The sequence below is a fragment of the Pleurodeles waltl genome, chromosome 4_2 (assembly GCF_031143425.1).
Source record: "Pleurodeles waltl isolate 20211129_DDA chromosome 4_2, aPleWal1.hap1.20221129, whole genome shotgun sequence".
Lineage (NCBI taxonomy): Eukaryota > Metazoa > Chordata > Amphibia > Caudata > Salamandridae > Pleurodeles > Pleurodeles waltl.
The window spans coordinates 381,668,438-381,691,879 of record NC_090443.1 but is presented as its reverse complement, the minus strand read 5'-3'; the positions used below and the strand labels follow the sequence as shown (position 1 = coordinate 381,691,879).

The 23,442-nt window shown below is 44.6% G+C and overlaps 1 protein-coding gene across 4 annotated transcripts in view; it reads right to left on the bottom strand.

Annotated features, from left to right (window-relative positions):
• TRMT1L (tRNA methyltransferase 1 like) overlaps positions 1–23,442 on the bottom strand; it is a 274,234-nt gene that overhangs the window by 147,339 nt on the left and 103,453 nt on the right. For all 4 annotated transcript variants that reach the window (XM_069231501.1, XM_069231499.1, XM_069231498.1 and 1 more), the window contains exons 8-10: positions 22,667–22,796; positions 21,371–21,521; positions 2,887–2,966 (exon numbers count right to left, since the gene is read on the bottom strand). In XM_069231501.1, coding sequence (XP_069087602.1) covers positions 2,887–2,966; positions 21,371–21,521; positions 22,667–22,796 — 361 coding nt within the window. The remainder of the gene's footprint in view (positions 1–2,886; positions 2,967–21,370; positions 21,522–22,666; positions 22,797–23,442) is intronic.

The window sequence follows — 23,442 nt, the reverse complement described above, 5'->3', positions numbered from 1 at the left end:
CATTTACCTGACTGTTATGCCAAGGTCAAAAGGGGAAGCCCATCACCTGGTGCTCCAGAGCAAAATAGAAATAGTGGTTTGTGCAACTTTACGCTCAGATATTCTTTAACATTGTTGTACATTAGCTTGGATCTGTTGGATTTACTTAGGAATGGTAAGAGGTTTGCATCCCCTTACATCTCCTTTTGTATCAGTGGCCAATGTTTTATTATCACCCTCTTCAATGAGGGCAAAGCCTACAGACCTACTAACCTTTATATGTCAGCACCAACTGCCTTCCAGTTTTTGGTAAATAAGTAGGTAGGAAGTAGTTTATTGATGTTAAAACCTTTACAAAACGTATCTCAGTAGTGCAAAATCAAACAAGCAGTTTTCAGCAGAACATGTGAATACATTGTAAAAACTTTCAAATAGGCCACAGAGACCTTAATCAGGGCCTTTAAAAGAATGAAGTGCATCTCATAGTCAAAAATCCCGTCTTCCAGTTGACAGGGTGACCCTAATTTGTCACCTTCTGAAAAAAATGTATTTACAACAACCACCTTTTCAAGGATACAGCTTCATGTGGGGTGGGAATATAGTACTTTGTTTAATCTGGTTAGCCTCCTAATGACATTGTAGAACTTAAAGGCCCTCTCTCAAGCTTGCAACCTTATTTCAACTTACTGGCTTCCTTATGGTGCAATGTGTTCACCATGGAAAGTACAGTTAGGGCCTTAACCCCAGATGGCATTGCTTAACTCTTGAGATGGACCAAAACACTACCTTCATCTATTTTGTTATCTAGGGTTTCCTGACAGTCTTACCTTTAGTTTAGTCCAGTATCTCCAAATCTTCAAACAAGTGACATTCATGTCCTCCCCAAAGTTATTAATCTCCTTTTAAACCCTCTTGTCATCTTCTTTATTGACAACACTGACATGCTGGAAGTGTATGATCATTTAAGTGCCCAGTAACGACATAGGTAAGTATGTTGCACAAACCTCCTGTGGCACTATGGCTTCCGAGGTATTCATTTTAGGCAGCAGTTGTAGGAAAGTACCATATTTCTTGGCATGTTACCCCCAATTTCTGCCTGTTTGTCAGTGTGTTTTGCCTGCCTCACTGGGGTGCTGTTAGACAGGACCCCAGTACTCATAGTTTGTGGCCTATGTGTGTTGTCAGTATGCTTAACTGTGTCACTGAAGTTCTGCTAACCAGAACTCCAGTGCTTATGCTCGCTCTACTTACCAAATTTGTCACTACACTTTAGTGACTCCATATTCCAATTCTAATTGGTACACTGGACCCCCCCTTATAAGTCCCTCGTATATGGCACCCAGGTACCCAGGGCATTGGGGTTCCAGGAGATCCTTATGGGCTGCAGTATTTCTTTTGCCACCCATTAGGAGCTCATACAAACCTTGCATTAGGACTGCCACTGCAGCCTGAGTGAAATAGTGCACACACTATTTCACAGTCATTTTCACTGCACTAAGGTAACTTATAAGTCACTTATATGTTTAACCTTCATTTACTGAAGGCTAGGTGCAAAGTTACTGTGTGTGAGGGCACCTTTGCACTAGCAAAGATGCCCCCACATTGTCCAGAGCCAATCTTGCAACAAGAGGCTTTAAGGAACCAACAGATCTATTGTTAATTTGGATGACACCCTTCTCTCTTATCTTATATGTAATACCATTACTTTTGATAAAGTCACCCTTCTCTCCAAGTGATTTTAAAATACACTGAAGTTAAATCTCCATTTATTTGTACTACGTTATTGCAATTCCTTCAGTGTCCTTCACTGGGCCTAATCTGTTTTGTTTTGCTTGGAGCAGTTGGTCGTCAACCTTTGCATTCCTAAGGTTAACTTTCCAACAGTCCACCCAGAGTGATTCTGCAGGCCACAAACGAGACAGCAGAATAGCTGAAACTGCAGTATTTATGGTTGGATTTGACTTCTGAACTTCTCATAATACCTAAAGGCTTGTTAAGTCTCAAGGCCTCTAAGAGATGTCTTACAAGTGGTTCAACTGATTAATTACACAGCACTCACCTACTGACTGCAGAAGGATGAAACACTGTATAGATTGGTGGAATCTGAAAACAAGACCTTCATGTTACATAAAGGGATCCTGCAGTGAATACATTACTCCACTAAAATATCTTAAGATTGAAATAAGGTTAGCTTTTGTTCTGGAGTGTTATGAAAAATAAGATGTCTGAAGGATGCAAACAGGAGATTTAGTGAAATAATATATGTCTCTTGCAGGCTACTAACGCTGCCCAGTCACAGACTAGAACACATCCTAAGTTTACATGCAATTATTTAAAAATAATATTTATAAAGGGCAGTGAACATACTAAGTGCTCTATTAGTCATGTGATTCTACAAGATACAATACGCCAAATTCAAATTACTACATCAATAACCTCAAAGGTTTAAGTATGCGTTATGGAGGCACTCTAGAGCCTCTTTCTAAGAGATAAACTGTCATTAACACAATTTTCAAACACCTAGAAATGGGATACAGATGTCTAATTTGTCAAATAACTGCACTATTGGAATCTGAAGGTTTTGTGGAAGAAAACAACTTAAACAATAAGAGTGAAGGTGGTCAAACTCATTCCGCAAAAAAGGAGCAGAGCAATGGATGGACTGGGTGCAGGTGCTATAAAGTAAGTTAAACTTAAGAATAGGTGGGAAAAGAAGATAAGGAGATGTACAATTGGAGGCTGAGGTGGCTTTTACAGAGGACATATGCTGAGTGATATTAGGACACCCACAGGAGGGGTCTTTGTAGGGCATCATGGTTATCTGGTACTGGAAACAGAGCCCCAAAGGGTGAGATTGGAAGATGACATTGTTTCGGCACAGCTGAATCAATTACAGTGTTTTCTTACCAGTTGACCCAAAAGCATCCAGGCATTCTAAGGGCATTCGTTCTTGTGCCAAGACGGCTAAAGCACAGAATATCAGCTGCCTGTAAAACAAAATTAAAATCACAAATGAAAATATGGAGCAAGCATGTTCTTAACTTCATACAAACCGGGTGTCTTAAAAAAACACGTCATTTCCTATTAGCTGCAAAGTCGATAAGTGCTCATGAACAGTGTGCAAAGTTCCCATCTGAAACCTATAGCCTAGCAGTATTGGCTGTCCTGTAAAGGACAGCTGACTACTATGAGCCACTAAATGAAATACTGTGAAACGGAGGTCTAAAACCTTGAACCAAGACTGCCTCTAGTGTTTTTTTCCCTTACCAAAGTGGAGAAACTGGCAGAAACACCCTCTTGTAGGGATGAATACAAAATCTTCAGATTTAGAATACATTTTGGGGGGAATTTTGGTTAAGGATTGGCCAAAGAAATTTGACATTATGGTACGCCTAATATTTACTTAAAGGATACCCCGACACAACTATTCGAAGATTATGTTTTTATTGTAGAAAGAGGATCCCAAACAGAGGACAGTACGTGGAAGAGTAGAAACAGTGACTGAATGAGTAAATGTGACAGAATGGAATAGGGATATTGAGTGTTGGGCTGAGAAGGGAAATCTAGTTGAGAACACATAACAGAAACCAATTTTGACAGATGGGAACGTGACAATTAGGACACTTTTGTACCAGACACAATAGAGTCTGCTTCTGCATGATTCCACGCACACTTGCACAAAGACACATTGGTATGTTTCACATTTTAAGGTGCTACTCTTAAGAATTCCTTCTCGGGCCTGTCCATCAGTCAGTAAAATGACTTCAGAAAGTGTTGTTAACACTTAAGATCCACCTCATCAGTGAAGCCCAAACCTTGAAAAAGGATCCATTTATTCTTCTCATCTCTCATCCTTTCCCTGTTCTGCTACTGTTCTAAAGCATCTCTTTGTGCTTCTACTATACAGAATGTTACAAAAATCATTTAAATCACAGGGAAATAAAGTGATATGCACAGATTAACACAAAGAATATGGGGGTCATTACAACATTGGCGGTAAAAGCCGCTTACCGCCGTGCAGAAGACCGCCAACACACCGCCGTGGCCACGGAAATCCGCCACAGCTATTATGACACATCCCGAAATCCGACAAAATTCAGATACCCACACAAGTTCGCCACACCAAAGGTCAGTGATAAACTGGCGAAAAAAAAACCTCCACGTCACACCAACAGAAATACGCCCATGCTATCACGACCCACGAGTCCACGCGGCGGTCTTTCAACCGCGGTATTCCATTGGCGGTACACACGGCCGCGCTCAAAATACACACACATCTCCAAAACACCACCACATTGGACAATTCGAAATACACACACCTGATACACATACACACACCACTCCCACACAATCAATACTATATAAAACACACACCCACATCACCCACAAACCCCTACGACAAACAATTTAGACGAAGGCCAGAGAGACAGCACAGCATAGACAACCCCACCATACAGAGGCACACAACACCATCACCCACACTACTTCCACGCACAAAACACCACACACCACTACATATCACCACACTTATCACCACATACACCACCCCACACATCACCTACACCACCCCATGGCACAGCAAAGACACCCCAGGTTCTCGGAGGAGCTCAGGGTCATGGTGGAGGAAATCGTACGGGTAGAGCCACAGCTATTTGGATCACAGGTGCAGCACACCTCCATAGCTAGGAAGATGGAGCTATGGCGAAGAATAGTCGACAGGGTCAACGCAGTGGGACAGCACCCAAGAAATCGGGACGGCATCAGGAAGAGGTGGAATGACCTACGGGGGAAGGTGCGTTCCGTGGTCTCCAGACACAACATCGCGGTACAGCGGACTGGCGGCGGACCCCCACCTCCTCCCCCACAACTAACAACATGGGAGGAGCAGGTCTTGACCATTATGCATCCTGAGGGCCTCGCAGGAGTTGGTGGAGGAATGGACTCTGGTAAGTCAAATCTTAACTATCATCTCCCCCACCCTACCTGCATGCTATCACAGACCCCCACCCTCACCCCCTCCCCTATCACTCCAACTCCTCACATATGTACTACTAACACAAACCACCCATCCCAACACCAAGCCCTGCATGACACAACTAAGCATGGACACCCATCACTAAAGCATGCCCACTGCACATACCCATAACACCTCCCCTCACCCATAATCACACAAGCCCCCACACAGGAATGTTAGCACTGGGGTACACGGTCACCCACCCATTGCACACCATGACACACACAGATGCAATAATCATGCTTTTACACCCCTGCAGGACCACTACCCAACGTCACCAGACAGGAGGGTCCAGACATCTCCATCCCACCCACAGAAGAGGCCCACAGTGATGACAGCAGCTCTGTCCAACTGGATCCAGATGACCAGCCTGGACCATCGTGGGCCTCGGGACAGTCGGTTCCCCACACCCAGTCACAGGCCACCACAGACCTTCCACCCTCTGGCAACACCAGCACAGCACTCACCCAGCGGGCCCATACCTCCGTACCCAGGACACGTCAATCAGCTGTGTGCCCACCACTACAGGGAACCCAGGATAACCCACCACCCCAACAACAACAGGGACCTGGGGCAGTGGCAGTGGGCACACGGTCCAGGGGACGGAGGCCCAGGAACACAGGGGAACTGGGAGGGCTGCTGTGCGACAGGGGGCAGACAGGCCTAGGGAACCCACTCTACACGAGGCCCTCTCCTCCATCATGGGAGCATACCACCACTCCCAGGAGACGATGGCAACGGTCCTGGCCAAGTTTCAGGAGACCCAGCGGCTGCAGGAGGAACAGTATTTGGGGTTCAGGGAGGAACTCAGAACCATCAGCACCGCCCTGGGCACCATCGTAGGGGTGCTGAAGGAGATACAACACACCAGGAAGGACACTGTGGCACTCCAAGGGGCCCCTGACACTAGCATGGGCGAAGAACTGCCCACAACCTATGCCGGCACTAGTGGACAGGAGGCACCGCCACAGGACCACCACACCAGCACCCCACCCCCTGCAGATGGAGAACCACCCCGCAAGCGGTCCCTGAGATCCAGGAATAGGACAGAGCACGATGCCAAGACCCCTGCCAAGAAATGAGACCACCCTGATTGTCATCCCACTGTCCCACTTTGTAACCCTGTCCATATTGGAACTGCCCCAGCTCCACTTCCTATGCCCATATGCGCAGTGCACCTGTGAGACTAATAGACTGGACTCTGCCATGGACATTCCTCCACCATCAACCCTCACCATTTTAGCACTCCCCTCCAATATTTAGCACTTCAATAAACACCCTTGAAGCACAAAACAATCTGGAATCAGTGTGTGATTTTGAAAATTTGTATTAGCAGTGACAGTGACAAAATGCTGTTTCAAATGGAATGTCAACATACCTATGTCACACATCTCAAGTCCATGAGGAATGTAAGCAGATGACACACGTTGGTAACCACACCTGTGAAACCGTAATGGAAATGTACAACTCAGTTACCATATACTGGTTGAAATCGACAGACAGGATAGAGGTAGAAGTGTGAAAGTACTTGTAGTAGGCAGGAATGTGTTCTCACCTGTGTGTCACTGGAAATATTGCTGGATAACCGAGTCCCTGTTGTCAATGCCTTCTTCCTCTGCTTCCTCCTCATCACTGTCCACAGGCTCCACAGCTGGCACAACACCATCATCTAGACCATCCTCCTGCAGAAAAGGCACCTGTCGTCGCAAAGCCAGATTGTGAAGCATACAGCAGGCCACGATGATCTGGCACACCTTCTTTGGTGAGTAGAATAGGGAACCACCTGTCATATGGAGGCACCCGAACCTGGCCTTCAGGAGACCGAAGGTGCGTTCGATCACCCTCCTAGTCCGCCCATGGGCCTCATTGTAGCGTCCCTCTGCCCTGGTCCTGGGATTCCTCACTGGGGTCAGTAGCCATGACAGGTTGGGGTAACCAGAGTCCCCTAATAGCCACACCGGTGCCTCTGGAGTTGACCCATCACATAAGGGATGCTGCTATTCCGCAGGATGTAGGCGGCATGCACAGAGCCAGGGAACATAGCATTTACCTGGGAGATGTACTGGTCTGCCAAACATACCATCTGTACATTCATGGAATGATAACTCTTCCGGTTCCTGTACACCTGTTCACTCCTGTGGGGGGGGACCAGAGCTACATGGGTCCCATCAATGGCACCTATGATGTTGGGGATATGTCCAAGGGCATAGAAGTCACCTTTAACTGTAGCCAAATCCTCCAAATGAGGGAAAACGATGTAGCTCCGCATGTGTTTCAGAAGGGCAGACAACACTCTGGACAACATTGGGACATCCCTGATGCCATGGCCACTGTTGTTTGAAATGACCCACTTGCAAGGAAATGGAGCACTGATAGCACCTGCACTTGAGGGGGGATCCCTGTGGGATGGCGGATTGCTGACATCAGGTCTGGCTCCAACTGGGTACACAGTTCCTGGATTGTGGCACGGTCAAACCTGTAGGTGATGATCAAATGTCGCTCCTCCATTGTCAACAGGTCCACCAGCGGTCGGTACACCGGAGGATTCCGCCATCTCCTCCCATGTCCCATCGGACGGTGCCTAGGAAGGACAACAGCGACCACAGAGTCAAACAACTCAGAGGTATGTACCCACAGTCTACATAGAACACCATTCCTACACAGAATCTGGCCAGTATTTGTGTTGTGCGACAAGGCCTAAGTCTGTGTGACGCAGTTGTGAATCAGGCCATGTGGGCCCCTGAAATGGTGGCTGCCTGACCTCTAAAGTGGGACAATGGGATGTGAGCTAACAGCGCTGGCGTTGTACACCATCGCGGTAGGCGGTCGGAGACCGCGGCGCAATGCTGCATTGGTTAAAATTGGATCCTATGGGTCCCAGGAGCCAATGACATTGTACGCCGGCGGTGATGGTACGCACCGCCGCGGACGTGACCGCCATTTTCTAACTGTTTAATCACTCGATACCTGATCTTCAACAGGAGAGGACCTACACTGCAAGTGCTGCTGTGACCTCGGTCTGGAAGAGACAATGGCTCGTACGTCTGGGGAAAGGGGCCCTGCCTTCACTGCAGAGGAGTTGGAGAAGCTCGTGGACGGGGTCCTCCCCCAGTACACGCTACTCTACGGTCCTCCAGACCAACAGGTAAGTACACAGGGAGCACGTTGTATGGGCTATGCCTGTGTGGAGAGGGCTGGTTGTAAGAAGAGAGGGGACACAGTTCTGCGTGCATGAAGGACTGTGAATGCATGTGCCACATGGCAAGGGTAGGGATGTGGGCCACTCACTTCGACGGTGCAGTTGGTAATGACTTCTCTTCTTCCCCTGTACATTTCATGTAGGTCAGCACCCACCAGAAGAAGGATATTTGGCGTGCCATCGCCAAGGACGTCCGGACCCTGGGGGTCCACCACAGACAGAGCACCCACTGCCGGAAAAGATGGGAGGACATTCGCCGCTGGAGCAAGAAGACGGCGGAGGTTCAGCTGGGGATGGCCTCCCAACGTGGGAGGGGTGCCCGTCGAACCATGACCCCCCTGATGTTCCGGATCCTGGCGGTGGCCTACCTGGAGTTGGATGGCCACTTGAGGGCTTCACAGCAGACACAAGGGGGTGAGTACAACAACACTCAGCAGACTTTGCGCGCAGTGAAGGTGTCTGGGTGAGGGAGGAGGGCTGTGGGTTTCCCTAGGCCAGGGCGAGTTACGTAGGCTAGGCCCCTCCGTAATGCAGGCCATGTGGCACCCCGCCCCACCTCTGTAGAGTGCAAAGTACAGGTATACATGCCCCTGTGTCATCTATGTGTGCAGATGTCGACTATAGCCATGTAGGAAATACCCCAGGAATTGCATCTGTAGAGCCCAACAGCGCGACGTAGTGCAGGGGGCTTCTGTGTCTGTATTGTCCACCAACGGTAGCGGTAAGCCATGCACTCAACCTGTCTTTCTACTGTCATCCCCCCCCTTTTTGTGGTCTCCCTGTTCTTGTGTGCATCAGCATCATCAGGTGGAGGTACAGTGGCACCGGAGCACGAGGGAGCTGCATCCCACATGGCCTTGGAGGGCCACACCATGGACTCGGAATACACCAGTGGGACGGAGGGCGAGGGGAGCTTCACGGCGGTCACAGGATCAGTAACCAGCGACACGGACTCGTCCTCCGATGGGAGCTCCCTTGTGGTGGTGGCAAAATCTGTGCCCCCCACTTCTACAGGTACAGCCGCCACCCCCCCTACCAGCACCGCCCTCCCAGCAGCCCCTCAGCCTTTGCCCCGTGCCCGCTCACCCAGGAGGGTGGGCATCACCTCAGCCCCTGCCTCTGTCACCTCTGCTGCCCTCAGTGAGGAGGCCATTGACCTCCTCAGGTCACTCACTGTTGGGCAGTCTACCATTTTCAATGCTATCCAGGGTGTAGAAAGGGAATTGCAACACACAAATGCATTCCTGGAGGGCATTCATTCTGGTCAGGCTGCCCTTCATCGAACCCTGCAAACTCTGGCCTCAGCACTGATGGCAGCCATTGTCCGTGTGTCTAGCCTCCCCCCTCCAACTTCCTCCACCCAGACCCAATCCCCTGTACCAAAGCCTATCCCAAGCACACCATCAGACCAGCATGCACACACGTCAACACACAAAGGGAGCTCAGGCAAACATAAGCACCACACATCCCACAGGCACTCACGCAAGCATCACACACATGCAGACACACCAACATCCACTGCCTCCACTGTGTCCCCCTCCTCCTCGTCTCCCTCCTCCCTCCCAGTGTCGTCTACACTCTCACCTGCATGCACTACCACTACAGCCACTACGTCCCGCACCAGCACACCCACCACCACACCACACTCGCGTGCCCTCACCACCCCCACTCCCATTTACACGTCCCCTGTGTCCTCTCCCAGTGTGTCTGTAACGCCCCCTCCCAAGAAACACAAACGCAGGCACACACCCACCCAACAGCCATCCACCTCACGACAGCCTCCAGCGCATGCACCTTCATCCAAAGTCACCAAACGTACACCTCCTACAACCACTACCTCTTCCTCCACTCCCAAACCCCCTCCACCTGCCCGCCCCAGTGTTCCTAAGAAACTTTTCCTGACCAAGCTTGACCTCTTTCCCACCCCCTCTACCCCTCCAATTAATAGGTCCCGTACTGGCACCTCAGCCAAAAAATCTCCGGGACCAGTGGTGCCTATTGTTACAGGTATGTGGAGTGCACCGGCCACCGGGACAGCCAGTGTGACACGGAGCCACAGCACAGCCAGTCCCCCCCCGTGAAGCACCAGAAGTTGGACAGTGCCCGGCGGGAGAGGGTGAAGACTCCAGCCAGCAAAGCCACTCACAAGGGTCCCGGGGGGAGTGTCGACTCAGCTGTGACTCCTCCCGAGGTGGGGAAGGGGCAGAAGAAATCTCCAAAGTCTGGGAGGAGCAGCACGGCGGAGAAGACCGCCATCATCCCCGCTGCCCAGGAGGCCACCGCCAGCCCAATTGTCACTGGCCAGGAGGCCACAGTCTGTGCCCAGGAGGGCACCGCCAGAGTCAGTGCCCAGGATGCCACCGCCAGCCACATCCCAGCTGCCCAGGAGGGCCCCACCAGCCACAGGCCAGCTGCCCAATGAAGGACCGCCAGACCCAGCCCAGCTGGGCAATGAAGGACCGCCATGGCAAGCACCGCTGAACAGGGCAAGCACCGCTGAACAGGTCAGAAACTGCCAACTCGAGCACGGCTGAACAGGGCAAAGTCCGCCATGGCAAGCACCGCTGAACAGGGCAAGCACCGCTGAACAGGTCAGAAACTGCAAACTCAAGCACCGCTGAACAGGGCAAAGACCGCCAACGCAAGCACCGCTAGCCCATGGGCGGCAGGGGCAGTGACGCAACTGGGATGTCACGGGGTGAGTGATGCACTCTGGGCACCAGTCCCCCTCCAGAACCAGTGGAGACATGCATCCACTCCATCTGTCCTTCATAGGATGAAGCACTCTGGGCACCAGTCCCCCTCCAGAACCAGTGGAGACATGCATCCACTCCATCTGTCCTTCACAGGATGAAGCACTCTGGGCACCAGTCCCCCTCCAGAACCTGTGGAGACTGTTATCCACTTGAGAGACTGTGGCTTTGCACTCCCCAGGATGGTACAGTGGGCAAACCACCCACTGTAGAGACTTGAGAGACTGTGGCTTTACACTCCCCAGGATGGTACAGTGGGCAAACCACCCACTGTAGAGGCTTGAGAGACCGTGGCTTTGCACTCCCCAGGATGGTACAGTGGGCAAACCACCCACTTGTGAGACTTGAGAGACCGTGGCTTTGCAATCCCCAGGATGGTACAGTGGGCAAAACACCCACTTGTAGAGACTTGAGAGACCGTGGCTTTGCACTCCCCAGGATGGTACAGTGGGCAAACCACCCACTGTAGAGACTTGAGAGACCGTGGCTTTGCACTCCCCAGGATGGTACAGTGGGCAAACCACCCACTGTAGAGACTTGAGAGACTGTGGCTTTGCACTCCCCAGGATACATCAATGGGCATGGAGCCCCCTCGTGGATCTGGCGTGGTGCACTCATCCGGCTGAGGTGCCCCCCTTCCCTTCCCCCTGAGGTGCCTGTTGTATTTCTATCTGATGCCCCGGCAGTCTTCTCTCCATTTTGATCAGGTATCTGGTGTGGGCCTCGCCCATGCATTTTGGGCTCAGTGGTCCACAGACAATGAATGGTGCATTACCTGCACTACTAATCGTGATGTATATTTTGTTGAATGTGTATATATATATATATATATGTATATATTTGCTTACTGTATTTTGATATATTACAATGGTTGAACTCATTTCGTTTTGTCTTTGCATTCTTCCGGGGAGCTAGGGGGTTGTTACTGTAATGTTTGGATATGCATTGGTGTGTGTGTTGTAGTGGGTGAGGGTCGGGGTGTTGCGTGTGTGTGTGTCCCTGTCTTTTGCCTCCCACTCCCCTATGTCGTAGGTGCAGTACTCACCGTTGTCTTCGCCGCCGGCGTTGATGATCGTCGTATAGGAGCAGGAAGACTATCGCAGGGAGAATTTGGAGTTCCGGCTCCATGGTGTCGTTGTTCCTCGTGGAGTGTGTAGAGGTGAGCGTTTTCCCTTTGAAATGGCTTTTTCTGTTGTGTTTTTATCCACGGTGAATCCGCCCCGGAAAAGGTGGCGGATTGGTAGGTTGTGATACTGTGGGCCGTACATTGTCTCCCACCTGTCTGTTGCCGGTGACCACTCCGCTGTTTGTCAGTACCGCTGTGGCGGTCGGAGTGTTAAAGTGGCTGTCTTTGTTGGCGGTTTCCACCACGGTCATAATTCCCATTTTTTTACCGCCGGCCTATTGGCGGTCTTACCGCCGCTTTAACACCATCCGCCAGGGTTGTAATGACCCCCTATGTTTGATAGCAGCTTTTAGTAGAATAATCTGTAACTGTCTCTCTTACTTTTTGATGCATTTGAATGGTTACGTATCCGGTCAGCTCACTGTAAAGGAAATAGTTACCCCCTCCACAGTGGAAACTAACTTGAGTTTAGAAGATGTCCAGATGGACCTGGTCTACTTTTTCTTCCTGAGGTATTCCTCAGATTTTCACCTTATGATTGCTAAACTCAAGAGTGAATTGGAGATTCTGGGTAGTTTGGATGTAGCCTACAGGAGTCTTGCCTACTGTACTGTTTTCTTTAGTAAAAAGGATCACCTTGTTACACTTTTTATATCTACGGGAATGAACTGTGTAAAAATTGTCATTTTACAGAATACTTTACAATCAACTTACAGCCTGGATGGGAGATTCTTAGCCAAGACTGCTTACCAAAGCAAGAAGCCAGAGTACAGTCTTGCCTTTGAAGCTTTTTTTTTGTTGTTTTTTACTTTCCACATTAAACAAAAAACTTTTGTCACAGTTTTACTTTTCTTTTTTGCAGTTCTCCTTGTTGCCTTGCTGTAACTACAGCCCCCAATTCTAAAACCTCGCAAAGGTTACTTCTTAAGGGGTTCTAATTGCTTTCTATACGCAGAAGTAAAAGGAACATACTTCTAAACATATTTATTGACTTTGCTGCAAGCAGCAATATATAAAGGATATGTGTTCTTTGGAGTCCCACTACATTAACCTTCCTAATCAACGTATTCTTAGTTCATCCAGTAGGTATTCAATCCTTCTTACAGAAGACCTCCATTATGGATACTCCTCTATTATGTTATGTTTGCTGAAAACTGTAACCAATAAGTACTTCCAACCTGGTGTGCTCATGTTCACATAGTAATTGCAAGGCTTCTATGTTAAATTTTCCCTCACCCTGAAAGACTAGAATCTTATAAATACACATCTTGCAAGAACCTAGTACATAGTCATGCCTTTTTTGCAGTGAAGGAATGATTTGAGGTAGCTCCAACATTCTTACCTTCTCTGTATTTACCCAGTCGGTTTGTTGTCCGGTCCAAAATGGGTCTGAATACTGGCTTCAGAACACTTTTTCTTGCCAATAAATACCTTGAGTTAATACCTTTACTTTGCCTTTGTGTCACTCTCTTTGGGTTGTTTTGTTTTGTAAAAGGTGTACTTCCTGTCAGAATTGAAGTGGGTGGGTGGTGGGGGAGAGATGCTGGCATGAAGTAGGAAAATTAAAGTTTAGTGAAAAGTTTAGAACAGGGTGTTTCCCTCCTGCTAAGGACTGTTGTTCACGTTTTTACCTCAAAGGTTGATATTAATGATAATGTGACCTTTGATGATTCTGTTCTTCCAAACCATGTTGGGAGCAAGGTTGGTGAACAAGCTGGAGGAATCAACAAAGAATTTGCATTGTAAGTGAGTTAAATCTAGTTCTACTGTTGCTGTCATTCTGTACACCGCTAAGTCAAATTTAAAAAGTCTGTGATCTACTGACTTGAAGAGATGCAATTTGTTTGCTGGATATCTGGATTTAACTCTGTGAGAGGCAGCCATGGTAAACAGTTCATTGAGAGCCCAAAGCAGTATTCATAGGTTGCTAGGTCTGATACATCTGCTGATAAGCTGGTATCTTGTTTGAAGGCAATTTTTTCCCCAAGATTTATTGTCAAGCCTCCTTGAAAAGAGACTCTGAGGCCAGTTGACTGTATCCCATATTTAATGGATGCATCTGCCTAGCCAGACAGGCAAACTAGTAGCTTTGATTATAGTTGAAAATGCTTAGCATATTTGTTTTCTACTCCATAAATTCTATAGGTTTCTTTTTCAGTGGAAAATTATTATACCTATGCATGTATTTCCCACATCTTTTCCATATCACTGAAACAACCATACGGACATGATGGACCGGGGGAAAAAAAGAGCAATCCGGATATTTGATGAGACCTACGTAAGGAACTCTTTATTGTGTAAATAAGATTGGAGCTCTATGAGCCCTTTAATTAATAGTATTCGGTTCATAATTATTGCCTCTCCTGGGATGGCTATAAACATATGAATGATATGTGCCCTGAAGAAGGTGAGTGACCCTTTGTGGCCACTTTCCACCGAAAGGCTTGTTGGCACTACTGACCTGGACAAAGACGTTTCCTTGGACTTTTTCTCCTTGTTATCTTCTGCTTTGGGAATCATGGCCAATTAAGTATAATTTACATCAACTAGTAAGAAACGTTTTGACAAATATAAATATTATAACAAAAATAGAGGACTTCTTCAACAATAAGTCCCAATGGGAGAGCATTATATGTTTATTTTTGTATATGTTATGATTATTTATTGTTTTGTCCAGGTTGTATTTTATTCGGTATGTTTGAGATTGTGTGATTGCAAGCTATTTTACCTGTATTTTCTGTCCCAGGGAATAAAGGACTTTTTTGTATTATACAAATCTTTTTTCTACAATCATACCAATGAATATATTGGGTGTTCAATAAAATAAGATACCTTCTGCTATATTTGGAACCCTGGTCTGAAGGTGGGTTTTGCTTTAGTTTGTTATATTTTTCCCTGTCCCACTTCAGCCTGTTGTATTTTGGGGATCCCTTGCTTGTTTTGAGTTTGTGAAAGCAGTATTCATTATTTATCTTGTTGGATTTTCCTTAGCACGATCCAAGGTATTTTGAGACGGAAGAAAGAGCTCCTGAAAACTTCTCTTCCTGCTATTTCTTCAGCTGTGGCACAGCACAATTGGATTCAGACAAGGATCAAGAAGGTTCCTTCACAGACCCTTTAAAGTTGTTTTTTATTCATTGGCAAATTAAACACGCTTGGAGTCTATGGGAGTTTGGTAGCCAGAGGATGAAGATGACATGACACATTTTCAGGTTTGATTTTGACATGATGGGCTGGTAATGAAAACTAAAGGCTTTATGGGTGAAGAGAAATACAAAATGTAGGAAAATGCAAAAATCTCTTAAAAGAAGAGAAATGAAAATAAATCTCTGATCAGACATGCAGTAAACAACCAGTAAATGGGCAGATATAATTTTTTTTACAGTTCTTACAAAACAGTAGAAAGACAAGCTTGGAGGCAAATGCCAAAGCTGTGAGCTCTGGGATAGCAGTCAACATGGTAATTCGAAGGCATCATGTAGATTTGTCCATTTACAGATGCCCAACCTACCTGTACATTTTTTAACTTTTCCAGTTATAAACGTGTAATTTCAGTGACATACATCTAGCTCATGGAGAAGTGGCACAAACAACAATGGAAGTGCCTTTCCAATATTTGTACAGGGTTTATACAAGGTTTGTGCAAACATTTTCAGGTGTAACTGGGAAACAAAATGTGCTGACAGTCGAGCACTCAAGGGTTTACCTTGATATCTTCTATGAAATTAGATTCTCCTAGAAAAGGTATTTTTGCATCCTGCCAAAAACATAAGTTAAGATCCCATTATCGAGAAGTTGTTAGTCACAATTAATAGCTATTCCAATGCTCAGATATGTCTCAAGCAGTAAAACTGTACCACTGGCGAATTATAGGATGGAAAGACTTGGAAGAGCAATTTCTTTTTTTAACTGGGTGCAGCAGAGCTTAGCCTGGCAAGCTATATCCTGGATTCTGCCTCTAAAATATTTGTTTTTAAACTCAGACTCCATAATTGTGCAGTCTCCACTGACCTCATTTTTCAGGTAGGTGTGCATGAATCAAAATACTCATGGGGGTGGGACTTAAACTAAGCTTCTTTAAAAATTACTCTTTTTATCAATAGGAGTCAGTGTAGAAACTTTGGGGTGGGGGGTATTATATGATCGGTGTTTCAGGAGTATAACTTACTTGGCTCCTCTGCTCTTGTGAGGGCTTAAGTACATATTCTTATCTGATGGATAGTACTATCACATGCACAAAGTTTACAGTGTGTCTGAACAGCAAAATGCAACTACAATGGCAGATAAGAAGGGGTGACACAACACATTTCACACAGGTTTATATTTCGGTTCACACAATTCAGTGGAGTGCCCAGATAAGCCACCAAGTGAAAAGGTTGACTGGGCTGACCTTACTGAGCAGTAGGACTTATTTCCTGAATCTGTTAATGTATAAACAACTCTCCCACATTCATTCCTCTAGCTTGGGTCAACAGTTTATTCCACTGTGGTTCTCAATTAAGTGGAGAGAAGTCTACATGCTAGCAGTATACATTTGAAACAGCACTTCATAGTACTTTAATTGAGCAGATGGTGCATACAGACACTGACAAGTCGCAGGAGAACTACTGAGACTTGGAGGGCACTGCCGTTAACCACAAGAGTTTTTGTTATGACCATCTTTGAGGAAGATCAAAACCACAGAACTATACTGTCTGTAATCCCCATAACTGGGTCAAGATGTTTGGTTTGCAGTTGAAGCTGCTGAGAGGGTGGAAAATATCACACCTATGTGTAGGTCATAACCAGGGTCACTAGGATTATGTAGCAGTGAGGACCAAATTATGCATCAAGGAAAAGCAAAATATGGGGCAATCATACAATGCATCTTACCATTAAAAAGGACTACCAGAAAATATATTACATTTTATACGTAATATGTACATGCTTCACTAACGGGTACTCTAGGATTGAAGACCTGGGACCATAAGAGAGATGCAATATATTTGTGGCTTCTAATGTCTGAGAGAATACCCTGATAAAAAAAGTGCAGGTTTAATAACATAATTTTTTATGTGAACATTGAATTTGCATTAATAGTGAAATTAAGTTAAATAAAGTGTTGAAAAAGGATCAATCTATCCACTCTCTTTCAATTACACATAAGTATTGAAGGCTTTTGTCTCATACTGCAAACAGAAGTACTTGCCCCATTTCAATGTTTATACTATCCATGCAACACTATCACCTCTGACAATGGATAACTAAAGTTAAATTCTGTAAAACATCTGGCATGGCAATACAAACCACAAGCAGCAGTTTCACTAACCTTTTAATTATTTACGCTAATAACAAAACATTTCTGTGCTTCAAATCTGCCAAATGATGTACCAAACAATAGATTATTAGGCAGAAAATCCATATTTTTGCAGAAAACTCATCTTCCACACAATGACTTTTTTAGCATACATTCCATTCTTCTGAGAGGGCCTTCCCTCATCATACTGTTAAAACTGGTTAACTAACACCTCTCAAAAACCTTAACTTTACCTACAAGGCTGTAAATGGGGTATTAGCTACAAATATCAGTAATGCCACTTCATGGGCAAGTAATTCCTCTTTAGAGGGACCAGCAAAGTGGTACCACTCTGATAAAACATCAGTGATGGTGCTACTGAGAGTGAGGAAAATAAATGGTCTTTCATAAAGGTGGCTTGACAAGAGTAAGTTGTAACCAATAATGTACTGAGACAGTAAACAATCAAATTAGAATTATATAGAATACTCATTCTGGATTCCATGCAAGAGCAGCTCATCTAGTGCAGGCTTTATTTACATTTACATTTTGGTACAAGCTGTCAAGAATTTATAAGGGCTACATAATGCCAAAAGCTCAGCTATGTAGAGCTTTGGGTGAAAAGAAGGAAAAAGTAAACTGAAAAAACGGACTCAAACATGATATAACCTACAGATTAAGGTACTGGTATGACAATGTAATTACTTGTACTAAAGTTGTATAATGGATGAAGGGGAGGAGGTAACTTGCTAAGTAGAATAGTGTGCAATGTCTGCTTTTATGTTTCCAGTTTGTATGTAGCTGAGTAGAAACCTTAGCTGATTCACTTGTCTGGACACTGAACAATCGGCTGAGGTAGTTGAAATGGATTCCCATGGCTCAGGGTATTTGATAAGTTTGTTCCGACCACCTTAGTAAATAAGTAAGGTATTAGGTTGAAAAGAGATTCACTAAGACTCTGTCTGGAGATTTTAAGTTAAATTATACAATTTAATTTGTGTCAAACATTTTCTTAGTAGTCCCTGAAAAATCGTTTTTCTGGGATCGCTGCATGATAACACCCTGTACTGAGAATTCCAGAAGCTTTGTCAATGCCATTAACTAGACTCTGAGCAAACTCAATTCTTACTTAAACTATAATTTTCTTGTATAGCTGTTTGTAACTCTCACATCTGAAGTCAATGTCTAGCCAAAACAGCCAGCACAATAAATTAGATTAGGCCAAGGCCAGGTATAGGTTAGAATTCTCTTCCTATATGTGTCTACTGTATAAAGGTACTCTCTTTGTCCGATGCTATTTCTGCAATAACAGGAGTTCTGCTCTTTCCCACTGTCACCGATGTACACCACATAGAGGCCAAAGGATCAGAGAAGACACAAACATACTCCCAAGATGTTTTGAATGTACTGTTAGAATGCTTATTAGCTGTTGGGGTGGAACTGTTTCTTTGACATTGTCTTCAAAGGTTCTGTGCTTTAGGGATCAGCAATGCTGTCCATTATCTTCAACATCTTCACTTACCAAAATTATGCAATACAACAATTTAGAATTCCACATATACACTGACATTAGCCAAAGGAAAATCAGGACTCCAATAAATTAAGTGAAATGGCTTTACTCACATGCAGAAGTGACAGTTGGAGAGCTAAATTTGCTATAAAGTGCTTTTACAGCCAGGTTCTACTGGCCAACCCCTAAATGTCCTAATCCAGGGACATTAATACATGCTTTGTTTGTGGCTTGCTATCCAGGAGCGATGTATGCCAGTCAAGCAAATGTCGTAGATAGCCATGTTTCTACACTCTATGTCACTTCCCATGACCTTCCATTGCTAGTGAGATCAATGTGGTAATATTCTGTTTCTGCAGTGGTGAAAGCAACTACCTGAGGTCTCTCTTCAAAGATGTTGACAAAACTATAAGTAAACACAACAGTATGTAACCCACCTGATCAGTGAACTGTAAAAAGTCCATCACCCACAACGAAGTGTTACCAATACACTACTAAAATCAAAGCCATCTTGCTGGAACATGAGGTCACTACTGGTTTAGCTTCAAGCTAGAAATATAATATTGTTTTACCGACTGTAAGCTGTCATATAATAATATCTCAGATCAACATCCCAATCCAATTTATCCTTACATCCAGTGAAATACAATATATGGATGATCACACGAGGCTCATAGTTGTGTAACTGGCACGCACCAACCTGAATCTGAACTATTTCAACCTGAAAATAACTGTGTAGGCGCTAAGCAGCAGTTGAACATTTTCACAGCTTTCTAATTACACAACAGCAGGCCGCTTTTGAAATCTTGCAACTCTGAGCTCAAGCCATTTTTAGGGTCGAGCCTGCGTCGCATGCACTTGCGCATGCTTTCGCTAAGTGAGACACTTTAGGAATTGAAAAGGGCTCGGAGCCCTGTCCACGTCACGTCAGTGTCTTTTATTGGCTCGTGGACTTGCCTGTTAGAATCTGCTTGATTTAATTAGTGGAAGGCATGCATAGGTCATGCCTTTTCCGGTGGATAGCCCTCCTCGAGCGCATCGACCAAGTACAGAAAACATACGAGGCTCACTGTTTTCCATCCGGCTCGTGGACTACTTTTTCTCTATTTTCCCAGCGCGATCTCGCTTGGCACAAGTCGAGCGTTTTACATAATATCGACCCTGTTACACAGTTAAGTGCACTTTTTCCGGTTACGTACATAATTGCTCTTTTGCCGATAGGTATCATCACCAGTGAAAAGTCCGGTTAGGAGTTTACAACGCTATCAGCTCTAACACGAGGAAACGCGAGAGCCGTTGCATTCCAAATGCTTGTTTTTAAAGTTCCTATGTTTCAGATGAAATGGCGTAGCACGGTCTTCCGCGTCCATGATCTTAATATGTTTCTCACACCTGCATGTTTACAGTGCACTTTGCACCAGCGTCTTTTGAAGAATTTTTTCAGTCTTCACAAGGTAAATAAAAAACTTTGTTCACTATCTACTGAACCCAGAAGCATAGTGAGGTCTAACCTCTGCAGTTCCGATACATCTGAGGTGCCAAGGCATGGAGCAGTCACATCATAAAATAACATAATGTCACTTACTAACCACTTGTAAATATTGAAAAATGCATCAGAACTCACACTGTTATTGAGTCTTTTTTTAAATCTATGAGGATTACCATATGAATTCTGGTACTTCAATAGTTTTGTTTTAGTAGGAATGCCTAACAAATCCACAGAGTGCAAAAAATATAAAATCAATTTATTTCAACATGAACTAATGGGATTAGTGACTTTGAAATTCTCAGGCTGCGTCACAGAGATATGTTTCAGTATACCGTGAACAGGAAACTTGGCAATTATTGCATGTTAATTCCTGGTGGGAGGGGGTTGCCAAATGTCAACAATCTTGTTTCCTCTGACTATCTGAAAAAATAATTATCACATTTGTCTACCTAATCTGAAAACCCACAACAAGAAAGTAGAATAAAAGCTGAAATTTGGGAAATAATGATTATTAAACAGATAATTCCATAAAACAGATTTAAACAGCAGAAGGAAAAAAAAGAAAAGAAGACAATCTAAAACAAAAGATTGGTGCAGAAAAAAATGTTAAATTGAAGGCAATGACCTAGGTTAGAATTCTGTAGGAGATTATTAAAGTGTGCGAAATAACCTCTTCTGAGATTATATGTTTAAAAGAGCTAGGTACCTCGTCTAGTGCCTACTCTTGGATGGCAAAATTTACACACACTGAATAAAGTGGAATGCAAGAGTAAAAATAGAAGGAGCAATAAAACTGGGTTCAACAATGTTGCGTACAAGAAGTAGTTCAGATAAAATCAACTCTCATGTGGCAGGCACCTTAGTACTACGTATACTGTTCATGCTTGTTGGGATTGAAATCTTTTTTATAAAAAGCAGATCCTCTACTGGAGGATTCACTAGCACCATTCAATATTTCCCTGTGGAAAGTTTCACACAGCCCATACTCATCACCGGTAAGCTTTTTATTCAACAACTGCTCTCACCTATTAGTCTTCATTTTTGGATTAAAAAAAGAGTCCGACTTCCAGGGCGTGCTGTAGTTTTGCAAAACCTGGACATTGGTATCAGTTTCCTTCAGTACTTCATCAGAAGATCGCACAGAATAAGCATGGCTAGGAGTTGCATAAGGGTGCCCTACAAAAATTAAGTACAATGAAGGTTTAGAAAATTCTTATCTTTTCATTTTGCCAAAATTGCACTTGTTTAATCCCATCAAAATCTACACACAATTCCAACATAAATATCTGAAGTAAAAAAAAAGGCTAAGAACACACACCAAGATAATAAAGGCAGCATTTCTATGACAGAATGGGGTTAAAGTGAAGGCCAGAGGATAAATAACTCAAAGCAAAGTAATGTCATGTAACACCGACTAAATAAAGGCCGTAACAGAAAAAGCGGATTTATGGCAGTATGTCAAAAAAAAATTATGTTCATGCATTCAATAGATTTGCCTAGCCTCTGGCAGCAACCCAAATTGGCAAATTACTACAGCAATGCCCAGATTGCCCTTCTTGCTGCAACAGTGCTGTTTTGTTGCACTGAGTACCATTGTACAAAAGTAGTAGGAAACTAAATATACCATGTAAAGCGACTCAACTACGGTGGACTGAGGGTCTAGGCAAAACTGAGATTGTCTCAAGAGGACTAAGGACAGTAAAGCACAGTGACTGCGGACTGAAGCGGTTTCCTGCAGAGATATTAGACACTGGGAATGAGGACTGTTCAGTAAAAGATGCAAAGAGAATGAGGAATGAAAAATAAATCACCCAGTCTTGCATTCAATGATCGTGGACAGTTGAAGATTCATGTATTTAGTTCAACAATTGATCTGGTAACGGGTACACAGTAATGAATAAAAGCTATGATAACTTCACCTGCATAAAATGTTAAAGCTGTCCATCAGATGTATCATTTCCAAGACACCAGCTCTCTATGTTGGACATCATTATGCTGTACATGTTTAATGCTATTTAAAAAAAAAAATCAATAAAAAATATTCCAAACAAAGAATGAGGACTGAACCAATGCTCTTGAAGCAGCAGTGAGGCGTTTTGATCTAGGACTTTGTTAATGAGACATTATGATATAGCATTAAGCTGTTGCCCTGGGACAGTGACAGTGTAACTGCGGACTCGCCTGGCCATTGTTATGGACATGGTAATGAGGCACAGCACTGTACCGAAATGTGCACTCTAAGTAAAGTGATAATTATTATAGATAAGAGTAAGCAACATATTAGAGCTGTATGACACATATGGTACTCTGACATTACTAACCTGTCAAGAATACGATTTTTGTTTCTCCTTTATTCAAGTGACGCTTCAAATGACTGATCATTTCGGTCCTCCTGGAAACAGTAGAGCCACAGATAATGCAGTGGTAATGAGCTGTCATCTTTGTATTGGACTGAAACACAATTTTTGATAGAAGGTCACAATAGGTAAGTAATTGTTTCCAAAGACGCAGGCAGGTACAGAATCAGTTCTCAAGAACCAAGCACTGCAAAAACCCCACTGAGATCAATTAATTACTTGTCCTTTTTAATGGGCCCCAAATCCTTTAACCTTCCCATCCAGCCTCGATTGGTCAAAAACCTTTAGGGTCATTCCAACAACAACAAGCATTTGCAATGCAGTGGCTCTCACATTTGCTCGAGTTAGAGATATTAGCATTGTAAATTCCTTACTTGACTTTTCTTGCCACATAAACTGAAAAGTAAAACAGTTGACATAAGCAAGCCAATTCAAAGCACCATGGCCGCCATGAACATGAGTGCGAAGGAGAGACACTAAATGAAAAAAAGGTTTGCTCACAGTCAAACGTATCGCAATTGTGCAATTATCCATGTAACAGGGTCGATGGCCAAGGCGGTAACAAAACTGCCCCAAGGAGGGACAAACGTAAAGCATTTACCAATGATAACAAAGGATTTTTGAAATACAAGCCTATGAACGAGTAATAGTGCTGGGCGTGCGGTGGGCATGGTTAAAAGCCCACAGATAGGTCACAACAGGTCAGAGCGCTTGCGTGCTCGACCTCAGAAGGACGACTT